At 39.9% G+C, this 12812-nt stretch overlaps 1 protein-coding gene across 5 annotated transcripts in view; it reads left to right on the forward strand.

Annotated features, from left to right (window-relative positions):
- The window catches only part of znf362a (zinc finger protein 362a), a 38139-nt gene that overhangs the window by 15006 nt on the left and 10321 nt on the right, over positions 1-12812 (forward strand). For 3 of the 5 annotated variants that reach the window (XM_061888718.1, XM_061888755.1, XM_061888727.1), the window contains exons 2-4: positions 3282-3348; positions 9719-9929; positions 9994-10113. In XM_061888718.1, coding sequence (XP_061744702.1) covers positions 3283-3348; positions 9719-9929; positions 9994-10113 — 397 coding nt within the window. In that variant the 5' untranslated portion in view covers position 3282. The remainder of the gene's footprint in view (positions 1-3281; positions 3349-9718; positions 9930-9993; positions 10114-12812) is intronic. The other 2 variants (XM_061888737.1, XM_061888745.1) reach the window with 1 other exon arrangement.

Consider the following 12812-nt stretch of genomic DNA (forward strand, 5'->3'; position numbering starts at 1 on the left):
AGATAGTACAAAGTTGGATTGAATCGATATGAAAAAAGACAGTGTCTCCGGAGACGAAAGATGGTGAACCCTCGTGAAAGGAATTAATAAGAGCGCACATCAGGCTTGACCTTCCCTTCTTATTTATACGCTCCATGATGGCCTGATTTGTAACATAACTTATGTAACTGTCCAATGTTCAGGGTGACTTTTAGGGTTGGGTATCGTTTGAATTCGAATGATTTCAATTCCGATTGTTTGTTTCGATTCCGATTCCTGACGATTCTCGATTCCGATTCTTCTTGTACCATCAATGTGTTTGCCAGGTAGTCCCTGGAAGGTGATATGTATTTTGGGTTGAGAGTTTTCACCATATCCCTGCAAACATAAACAAACATGTAATGTTGCTGTTACTGTTTAGCTCACTATCAATTAGCTTAGCTCTAACGTTATTGCTTAACTAACCTAAATGTTGGAGATTCCACCTCTGAAAAGGGATGCAGTCCTTTGACGATGTGTGCAGTGACCTTTCTGTGGCGCTCTTCCGTCTGTGGCACCGACATCTTCCCAATTGCCGCTACGGTGAACGGAGTACGCTGAGCACATCGCGGAGCCTGGCTAGCAGGTTGTAAATTGTCTATGACAAAATACGCGGGCTAATTTGTTAGCTGCCTCAACGTTGGCGCAAAACACAATATTTATTGCATATATATTGTTTTACTTACCGTATTCGGACTGCAGTGCAGTCACCGAGGTGCCAGGCTGGGCGTCGGAGCCGGAGGCAGAGGAAGAGGCAGAGGACGGTCGGCGCAGCGCGTCGAACACGGGACACGCATTTATTTGTACTCCATGAACTCGGAGGTGCTTCATCATGTTCGACGTGCACCCTCCTAAGCACGAAACAGTCCTGTCGCACGTGTAACATTTCGCCGATATTTAATTTTTTTTTAGTAAAATAAAGCCACACTATCGACCGCCGACGCCCGCTATCAATGCTTGACTGACTCGCTCGGCTACATAGGCTCGGCTATGCTAACTCTTCCGGCGGTGGGCACTTCTACGTTGGTGTTCAGCGGCTTCTTCTTCCGGCCTTATTCTTTTTTTCCGGTCGGCGGACTGGGTATCGAAACTAAGAATCGAAATTTAAACTTTTGAACGATTCCGGGAGAATCGGAAAGTTAGTCCCGGTTCTACTCGATACCCAACCTTAATGTCGTGTCACCCCACCAACTTGGTCAGGGTGACTTGACCTCTCATGTCGTGTCCCTCCAATGCATTTAGTTTGGAGGTAACCTTAGGACAGAAATTTTCCACTACACCGCTTTTAACAATGAGTAATATATGAATATGCATGCATAAATATAATTAATTAACTTTTTTTTTTTTTTTTACATAAGCTGCAAAAAAAAAAAGAAAATTTTACTTTGAAAACTGGTGGCTCAGTCAGAAGAATTTCACAGTAAAAGCTGTGGGTTTTTTATTGAATATAAAAAAATGAATGGAATGGAGAAACAATAGCACTGTTTTTATAAAAACGGGACCCTTTACGTCCCTGCTTTACACTCGGCATCAAGGGTTGGAATTGGGGATTAAATCACCCAAAAATTATTCCCGGGCGTGGCCACTGCTGCTGCTCCCTGCTCTCCTTGTATTGTGTAGTGATAATTATATGCTTTTACTTGTAAGTGTATTTAGTTTGCGGACCCCAGGAAGACTAGTGGGTTGTTGTGGCAACCAGCTAATGGTTGCCACAACAATAAGTCTCACCTTAAAACTCATTTGTATACTCTAGCCTTTAAATAGACCTCCTTTTTAGACCAGTTGATCTGCCGCTTCTTTTCTTTTTCTCCTCTGTCCCCCCCCTCCCTTGTTGAGGGGGTCCGGTCCGATGACCATGGATGAAGTACTGGCTCTTCAGAGTCGGGACCCAGGGTGGACCACTCGTCGAGACCCAGGATGTACCGCTCGCCTGTGTATCAGTTGGGTACATCTCTACGATGCTGATCCGACTCCGCTTGGGATGGTTTCCTGTGGACGGGACTCTCGCTGCTGTCTTGGATCCGCTTTGAACTGAACTCTCGCGGCTGTGTTGGAGCCACTATGGATTGAACTTTCACAGTATCATGTTAGACCCGCTCGACATCCATTGCTTTCGGTCCCCTAGGGGGGGGTGGGGGGGGGGTTGCCCACATATGAGGTCCTCTCCAAGGTTCTCATAGTCATCATTGTCACTGGCGTCCCACTGGGTGTGAGTTTTCCTTGCCCTTAAGTGGGTTCTTCCGAGGATGTCGTAGTCGTAGTGGTTTGTACAGTCCTTTGAGACATTTGTGATTTAGGGCTATATAAATAAACATTGATTGATTGATCCCTAATAAAATTAAAAAATAAAACCCTCACCTCCCAGGGGGCGATCAAGGGTGATGGGTCAAATGCAGGGAATAATTTTGCTACACCTACTGTGTGTGTGTGTGTGTGTGTGTGTGTGTGTGTGTGTGTGTGTGTGTGTGTGTGTGTGTGTGTGTGTGTGTGTGTGTGAGACAATCATAGGTACTTTAACTTTAACTTTGGCAGTAAAATTCAAGCATCAGAGTTGCCAGTTTAGTTGTTTTTTTGCGTATAATCTTGTTGTTTTCCTGTGATGAGGTGGCGACTTGTCCAGGGTGTACTCTGCCTTCCGCCTGAAACGCAGCTGAGATAGGCTCCAGTGACCCCGAAAGGGACAAGCGGTAGAAAATGGATGGATGGATTTTGTTGTTTTCATGTTATGTTTGTTTATTTTTTAATGTTTTAATGTCTTACTGTACATGGAAAAAACAGTACCAAAGTTTATTTTACAGTAAAAAAAAACTCAGTCGGCGGAATTTAGCCGTTAAATATATTGTCAATTTTACAGTCTGGAATTTGATTGATAATTTGTTTTGAGATCGTAAGTCAAGCAGATATTTAAGCATTTTAGTTTATTATTTCTTCGGTCAGTGGTCAACAAAATAAACAAACCGTTTTACATAAACAAACAGTATTTTGTTCATGTTCATAAATTGGAAATGTTACAGAAAGTGTAAAAAGTTACAATAATGTTCAGTAAATATAATCAAATACATTTTGGGGGGAAGCTTTGCATGGTCTGTCAAGTGTATCAATGATTTGACTAATTGGCTGATTTGGGCTGCTGGCAGAATTAATCCAGTGTAATTAACAAATTATTAATGAAAACGTCCATCTAATGTCGTCTCGCAATACCACTAAAATGTGGTATTGCAGTGGTTGCACCAAGTCATCTTTCCCTCTCTGCGTGTTTACAGGATGGCTGAACCTCGATTCAACAGTCCCTATTTTTGGCCTCCGCCTCCTGCCATGGCCGTCAGCCAGGTGAGTTCTTTTTTTCTGCGCCCGGTAACATGATCCCATTATAAGAATATAGGGAGGAATTATTTTTGAAAAATGTTTACTTTCTATGTGTTTTGCCTCATATATATATATATATATATATATATATATATATATATATATATGTGTGTATATGTAGGTGTGGGAAAAATCACAAGACTACTTCATCTGAAGTAGTCTTGATGAAGTAGTCTTGTGATTTTTCCCACACCTACATATTGCGCTCTACCACGGTATCGAGCACTATTCTCTGGATAATCCAATCAAGACATATATATATATATATATATATATATATATACTGTATATATATATACACATACATTAGGGCTGGGCAACGATTAAAAATTTTAATCGAAGTTAATCGCACTTTTTCTCTGATTAATCGTGATTAACTGCATTGTATACGCAAAGCCCAATAATGAATTCAAAAGTAGTGTGTAGTGCACCTTTATTGGAATATTCTCCCACATGAACAAAATCGCCAAAACATTTGTTGTGCAAACACAATTCAAATCAGTACTTGTTAAACAGTAGCAGTTAAATAGCATATTTTATGAAAATAAACTTAAAAAATGTAAATACAAACATTTAGCTTATTGCGACTGCCAGGGTATTTAAGTTATCCTGTTTGTTATGGAAAATAAATATGATCTACATACAAATCTCTGAGCCACAATCATAACATCCGAACAGGCAATTTCTGAGGTAACAGCAGGAACATTTTTTTTATCAGGGATCTTATGTTTAAAAAAACTATTTTATAGGTAATGGGCTGTTTTAGGGAATTTTTGATTAAATTATCCGTAGTAGCAATATTAATAATGTTGTGTTTATTATGCGTAGTGCACTTAAAATAATTATGACCATATCTAGGAATTGATATGATGGGAATTTTGCGATTGTTTGCTTGGTGCTTTGATAAACTGAACGCATCATATACATGGTACTATATTGTGATGTTATGCGCCAGGGAAAAAAAGAACTACCCTACCCAGCAGGCAACAGGAGTGACGAGCATGCGCGGTAGCCCGGTATAGGTTGTGTGTCGCCATGACGGCATCTTGTATGTTGTGATATGCACGCTCTGAAAGCAAACGTTAAGAACTCAGCCAACACTCCTCGTCTGCATTATTCGTAAATAGACAGACAACACATATACTCCGCTGCTTCACAGGCTGCTGGATGTAGCCAGGAAAGTATTCCCATGCTAGCTAGCCGGTCTAGCAAGCACGCGTCATTCAGTCCAAAACGGCCCGATCTATCCACATTCAGAATTGTCTGGCGGTCGTAAGTGATCCCTGAGTGACCACACTCTAAGCCAGCCATGAAATTTGCAGAATTGTCCGGTATTTTTGCCAAATGTTCCATCTTTACCTACAGCCCCTCCACGCCGAAGCCCATCCGGGCGCCGCCATCTTTATAAGAAAAGGCGTTAACAAAATAAAAGCATGTAAACAACATACGCAAATGTGCGATAAAATAATTGTCGGCGTTAATAGATTGATGAGTTAACTCGTAATTAACGCATTAATTTGCCCACCCCTAATATATATATATATATATATATATATATATATATATATATATATATATACATATATATACCGTATTTCCTTGAATTGCCGCCGGGGCGCTAATTAATTTAAAACCTCTTCTCACTCCGGCGCTTACCAAAGGCATGCTGTAAATTTAGGCCTGCGCTTATAAATTTAAGTGTGCTGTAAGGATACCATCATGAAAAGCACATTTAATAAAAAAAAACTTTATTGTAGTCTTACCTTTACTTATAAATGAAGTCCATGCGCAGCTCCTTCTGATCAAAAGCATCGATAACTTGTTTATAGAAGTCTTCCTTATCTTTCTTCAGTTTTAAAAGTCTCTCTGTCTCGATAATCTTCCTTTTATTACCTCCTTCCTCGATTGAAAGTCCAGTTTAGAAAACTGTTTTATTTTAGATACGTAATCCTCCATGTTAAAAGTGCAAGCGAGAGGAAAAAAATAAACGATCGCTGCTTGTTGTCACGTCTTCTGCAGCCGAATAGTCGCAGGAAGGATCACTAGCGCCCTCTACCACCAGGAGGCGGGAGTCATTTAATGACTCATATTTGACACACGCTGCTACGGTATATTAATAAAACATAGCTGCTTACTGTTCTTTGTAGCATATTCAATAGCTTGGACCTTAACTCCTACTGAATAGCTCTTAATCTTCTTCCCTTTATTTGATTTCAAATTATTGAAATCAGCCTCCTCCATTTTGAAAATGATGACAGGGGAAGTGACGAGTTTGACCCGGCGGAAATTCTAGACATGCGCTAATAAAACTAATATTTTGCGAAACAAGTTTGACCCGGCGCTAATCCTAAAACGGCGGTAATACTAAGCATGCGCTAATTATTTTGCGAAACGAGTTTGACCCGGCAGTAATTTTAGGCAGGCGCATACTATATACCCGGCGGCAATTCAAGAAAATACGGTACCTCAAAAAAGGGAATAAGCGGTAGAAAATGGATGGATGGATATATATATTTATTTCAGAGTAGTGTTGTCCCTTTTCTAAATAAAGGGGACCACAAAAAAATGTCATTATTGGCTTTATTTTAACCAAAAAATCCTAGGGTAAATAAAACATATGTTTCTCATTGCAAGTTTGTCCTTAAATAAAATAGTGAACATACAAGACAACTTGTCTTTTAGTAGTAAGTTAGCAAACAAAGGCTCCTAATTTAGCTGCTGACATATGCAGTAACATATTGTCATTTTCCATTCTATTATTTTGTCAACATTGAGGACAAGTGGTGGAAAATATATTATCAATCTACTTGTTCATCTACTGTTAATATCTGCTTACTTTCTCTTTTAACATGTTCTGTCTACACTTATGTAAAAATAGATTAATCACTTATTCTTCTGTTGTTTGATACTTGACATTAGTTTTGGATGATACCACAAATTTAGGTATCAATCCGATACCAAGTCGTTACAGGATCATACATTGGTCATGTTCAAAGTCCTCATGTTTCCTGAGTTTATAAACATAATGTGAATTTTTAAAAACGAAAGAAGATTTTCTGACACTAAAAAATATCGATGTACTTCTAATGGTATCGACTAGATACGTTCTTGTACTTGGTATCGTGACAGTGGATCCTAGGTGTAGATCCACCAATGTTTACATTGTGACGCCGGTGAGCTACGGTGTGTAGTGAAGCATGTTTAGCTATTCCTCGTCCTGCAGTGATAATGATACTTGTAAGAAACATACTTTATTTGTCGCCATGGAGGCGAGGATTAGTGATTTAGAAGTAGCTAAAACACTGCCAACTGCAGATGGACGATAGCCGCTAACTCACTAGCCATGTCTTAAAGCACCTCTTCCTGAGGGCGTTTCAGTGTTATAACTTCACCTTTATCTTTAGTTTTTGAGCCAATATGCGTCCGTTCTCCCTTTTCTGTCTACACACTCTGTCTGCTTGTAAGTACGCCGTGATTGTGCGCTGCCGAACATGCACCTCTGCTTGTAAACCAGCAATTACACAACGGTATTAATATTGATCGGATGGGATACCAGCACAAACCCTATAATTTTGTAGTGTGATCAGGTGGAATTAGTCAGAGAACAATTGTAGGTGCCGTATGAGAGACATTACCTAGGGACGGCGTGGCGCAGTGGGAGAGTGGCCGTGCGCAACCCGAGGGTCCCTGGTTCAAATTCCACCTAGTACCAACCTCGTCACGTCCGTTGTGTCCTGAGCAAGACACTTCACCCTTGCTCCTGATGGGTGCTGGTTGGCGCCTTGCATGGCAGCTCCCTCCATCAGTGTGTGAATGTGTGTGTGAATGGGTAAATGTGGAAGTAATGTCAAAGCGCTTTGAGTACCTTGAAGGTAGAAAAGCGCTATACAAGTACAACCCATTTATCATTTATTTACCTATTCAGTGTGACTCTCCAGGGGGAGGGGACCGGGGAAAGGGGTGGGTGGGTGTATGGATCAGTGTATCTCGACCTGTTGCCATCACGTCTCCACCTCGTCGCTGCCACTACAGCCTGGGGGGCAATAGACTACAGACTGTGGTGAAGTAGGCCGGCTTCGTCGCATGAAGAAGCCAACAGCATTTGATTGTTTTCCGCTCCATTTGCTGAATGGCAATATACGATATGTATCTTGATCTTTTTTCCGTAAATTAAAAACAAAACAGTCCTAGTTACCTGAGATACTAAAAAAATGACTTACAAAGTCAAATTAATGACTTACTGTAAGTAAGCGTTTGCAATAAGCGTTTGGAAAAAACGAGTTAAAAGTGGGGCCAGATGCTGACATTAGCTCAACTCCATTCATCCATCCATTTTTCTACCGCTTGTCCTTTTTGGGGTCTCTGCTCCATTTATTACAGCATTTGGGAAGCCTTTAGTTGATTTTTATTATGTAAATGTTATATTTTTATCAACATGTGATAGCAAGGACCCTGCCATTCAAAACTAGGCTGCTAGATTACTAATGATTAATGTAACTATAGCTGAAAAAATAGTACAATAGCAATAGGAGAGACTATTCATCCCTGAACACCATTGAGTTCATGTAGGCTTTATGATGCAGTTATATTATTATATCAACTGTCAGGGATAGAAACTCTTCATTAAACATAATGTTGTTTTTTGCTGCTTCAACACAGAAAAAAGTCAAGTGAAATAACTTAGTTTTTAACTGTATGCCAATATTGCTTGTCTTTCTCTCAGACAGACAGGGCTTTGCTGTCCGTAACACACACACACGCACGCACACACCGCACAATGAACTAATGTTACGCAAATAGCTAATTAGCCTTCACCTCAAGGACTGCGAGCGAGCTGAGCTGCCGCTTGTTTCTAGAACGTCAACGGGCTCAAACTGATGTTACTAGAAGTTGACTGGGAGGTGTTTATTATCATTTGGGGAGAGTCCGCTGCCTCACCTGCTAAAAACACCTTTCTGCTCGCTCCACATTACATGCGTTCTGAATACACACTGCTGATTGGCTGTTACATGCGCTCTGAATACGCACTGCTGATTGGCTGTTACATGCGCTCTGAATACGCACTGAACAACAAAGCGCTACGGGAAACCCTGCTATTTATTATTACATGTCTAGAAAGGACTTATGCTGTCTTTGAATTGAAATGGAGGGGTAATTGTTTTTGGCAACACCGAGTGGCCATGTTAATTCTTTGAATACAGTTCATGAAGCAGTTTTAGTTTAGTTTAGATTAGTTTACTAAGGATCCCCATTGGTTGGAGACTATTCTTCCTGGGATCCAGGCAAAAAAACATCACAAAATCCCAAAACAAAAGATTACAATGCAGTACAACATGATCAATAATAAAATGTAATACAAAAAAAATCAATAACATTGAGTTTACATAATAAGGTTCATACCAAAGATAAAATGACCAATATAAAAATGGATATATATTTTTGCAAAAATAAAACAAAGAACCAATGGCCTATAATATACACATTAGTGTACCAAAGACAAAGAATAAGTGACGAAAAAGTGCTAAGCAGTAAGTTGAATAATGTGGACACATTTGTACCTTTTATACTTTCAAATATGCTTCTGCCTTGGAGATTTTGTATGTGTAAATAATATTCAACTATAATTATTTGTAAGTTGTTTAGTTGTAAGTTGTCCTGTTTTATTTAAACTGCAATATTGTTCAATTAAGGACGATTCGTAAGTCTACCTTTTCCTTTTGGTTTCGGAGGACACAACGCCCACGGTTTCCAGAAACCATTTGAAATGTGGACTCATCAGACCACAGAACACTTTTCCACTTTGCATCAGTCCATCTTTGATGAATTTGGGCCCAGCGAAGCCGGCAGCGTTTCTGGGTGTTGTTGATAAATGGCTTTCGATTTGCATACGAGAGTTTCAACTTGCACTTTCAGATGTAGCGACCGACTGCAGTTACTGACACTGGTTTTTGACGTGTTCCTGAGTTCATGTGGTGATATCCTCTTGTTTTTTATCAAACAAAAGAGCATTTTTCAACGATGCAACTAAATTAAATGCAGTGTACTTCATACGTCACTTAAAAAAAAATTATAATTGTCTTATTTTTACACTTAATCAGTTGCAACACCTCCACATTATGCCCTCATCATTAAATTTACGATTGTTTAATACGTTTTACACTTATGGATTTCAAAAAATATATTTTTTAAATAGAAAAGTAATTGCGTTGCATTTGTTTTAGCGCAAAATCCTAAGAGATGGTCATGAGAAGAGACCCCGTGACCTTAAACGCTGTAACTTAGACAAACTGATGCTGCTTGTTGAGCCTCAAAACGTTGTGTCCTCAAAAATAAGGAGCAGCTGATGGCGGAGAAGATGCGAGCGTCTCATCCACCCGGCGCCGCCCTCCTTTCCCAGCATTCCTTGCTGACCCCTGCGAGCCAGGAGGACGGCGGCCAGCACGAGATGTCCAAAGCCCAACAGACGCCGGGTCTCAACCGGCCGTCTCAGGGGGACGTGGTCCTGCACGCCAGCCCCGCCCGGCCCGCCTCCAGCTCGCTCACAGGTAGCATTCATGAAAATCATCAAGAGTTCACTGCATTTTTGAGTACGACTTGAATTTGTTAAAGGTCGCGTGCTTGGGGACGTAAATTTGAACCTGGAGGACAAGGTGGCGATCAAAGCCAGAGGTTTATGGGAGGACTGGCGTCAGCTCATGGACCATCCTGGGAGGACGAGCCACCTGTCAGGTAAGAACATAGCATTCCATATGTGCATAAATCGAACACAATACATACTTGCCAACCCTGAGACCACCGATTTCGGGAGGCGGGGGCGTGGTCAGTGGTGGTTCTGGGGGGCGTGGTTTGGGGGTGAGGTGTGGTTGGAGGCGTGGTTAAGAGGGGAGTATATTTACATCTAGAAAAGTGAGAGGCGCTGAATTTCGGAAGTCTCCTGGAAAATCTGGGAGGGTTGGCAAGTATTACACAATATAACATTTAAATCAGCAGCGTCCAAACTATGGTCCGTGGATCAAATGCAGCCCATCGGCATCTTAAATATGTCCCGCGAGACAACGGCACGAGTTCAATTTCATAAGCTGCCTGAACATGCGAAGTGTTTTAATATTGAACTTAAATACCCAAGGGTCTGACAGGTGGTGATATGTCACCACCTTGTGGACAATTTCAAAAACACAAGTCAGTGACCATGATGTGTCCTTGCACAGCTTTTTACTTATATGACCAATCCACCAGGGGTGTAACGGTACACAAAAATTTCAGTTCGGTACGTACCTCGGTTTAGAGGTCACGGTTCGGTTCATTTTCGGTACAGTAAGAAAACAACAAAATATAAATTTTTGGGTAACTTATTTACCAAAATTGTAAACAATGGCATAACATACATATACACACAGGGTCCATTGCCAGGGTTAATGTGGTCAACATATATAAAATAAAAACTAAATAAGATAAGGCTAAGAACGTTTTTTTTAACAAAACCTTTCTACATATAAAGTGCTTTTTTTGATTGATTGATTGATTGATTGAGACTTTTATTAGTAGATTGTACAGTACAGTACACATTCCGTATAATTGACCACTAAATGGTAACACCCCAATAAGTTTTTCAACTTGTTTAAGTCGGGGTCCAAGTTAATCAACATTAAACTGCCTCAAGTTGTTGCTCAGATTAAATAAAATGACAAAACTTTTCTTCTACATATAAAAAGTGCAACATTAAACAGTTTCAATCAACTCAGCCTGGCTAACTTGGTAGTAAGAGGATATATGGGCTTATTGTTCTTCCACCATAGAAGTGGGTCAAAATCTAGTTTTAATGCAATACAGCAACCCCCCGCGACCCCAAACAGGACAAGCAGTAGGAGATGGATAGATGGTCTTAATGTGCTGCTATAAAAACATTTGTTACTGCTTTAGCCCTGCCTGGCTGGCCGAGGACAGGCTGCTTGAATGCGGTGTTTGCACAACGCTCCTCTTTCTCTTCCTTAAAGCGAGCTTGACTTGGGCGTGGTGCCGCTCCAAATGGGGTTAGCATGTTGGCAAAAGCATATCCTACTACTGCTGAACAATGTTTGCAAACCTCCGTCCTCCATTGTTGTATCGCACCGCTAAGCCGAAGTGTTCTCAAAGGGGAGATTTTAACGAGGCAGAAGTGTCTTCCAGCTATGGCTTTTACTTGTTGTCCTAGCCCGGTCGCTGCTAGCATGCCGTGTGTTGTGCCTCGCTCTACATTGTTTACACAACGTGCGGTGCGCTACCTAATATGTCCGTGTGGAAACTCGTTCGGTACACCTCCGAACCGAAACCCCCGTACCGAAACGGTTCAATACAAATACATGTTCTGTTACACCCCTACAATCCACACAACCTTTCCTAGTCATGGTGCAGGAAAAAAAAGAAATCTACCTGCACGAAAAGTTGACACACTTGGTCACACATAATACAACCTTTGTGGATATTATAAAAAAAAAAAAAAAAAGTTACACCCGTTTAAATCCATTGCAAGGCATGGAAGGAAAAATGCAAAACACTAACCACACTTATTTGTCACTTGTTTGACTTTAAGCTGCGTGATATTTTTTGATTGTTGACAAAGCTTATATATATATATATATATATATATATATATATATATATATATATATATATATATATATATATATATATATATATATATATATATATATATATATTTTTTTTTTTTTTTTTTTTTTAGACAATATGACTGTGTGTGTATGTAACAGTATAAATGCAAAAAAAAACGGTATTAATGGAAAAAGTGTTACAAATAATTAATACTATACTTAGTCACCTATAATGCAAAGCTGTCATAGTATCAGTTTTTAGCATATTTTAAAAATAAATATATATACAGCCCCCGCATACTTTCACTTTACATTATGCGCCAGTGTGGTAAAAGTTTGTACATCCCTGAGCTAAAATATCGATATTTTGATTTGAGAATCGATGTTTGAGCATAAAGATCTGATATCGGCGGTACTGATATTTCAGTATCAATCCGCATGTCACTCATGTTTAGTTGAATCGCTACGAAATGTGGTACTCACTTTTAGGCAGGGGTCTCAAACTCAATTTACCTGGGGGTCACTGGCTGCAGAGTCTGGGTGAGGCTGGGCCGCAAGAAAAGATTTCTTAAATATATTTTTAAATGTCTTTATTTTTATTTTCAACACAACATAAAATCAAAATATTAATGAATAAAATGAGAATTAAGTAAATAAATCAGTCATAAGTCATAACAATAATAATTTCATTTCTCCAGTCAGCAACAATGTGTGAGGCAATGTAAATTAAACAATAAAAAAAACAGATAACGGTTTGAATTGGTCCAGGTTATCGTGGACTTTTATAACTAACAGACAGTTTCATTTGCCGCTTTTCCACTAATGCAGGGGTAGGCAACC

The sequence above is a fragment of the Nerophis ophidion genome, linkage group LG02 (genome assembly GCF_033978795.1).
Source record: "Nerophis ophidion isolate RoL-2023_Sa linkage group LG02, RoL_Noph_v1.0, whole genome shotgun sequence".
NCBI classification, from domain to species: Eukaryota; Metazoa; Chordata; class Actinopteri; order Syngnathiformes; family Syngnathidae; genus Nerophis; species Nerophis ophidion.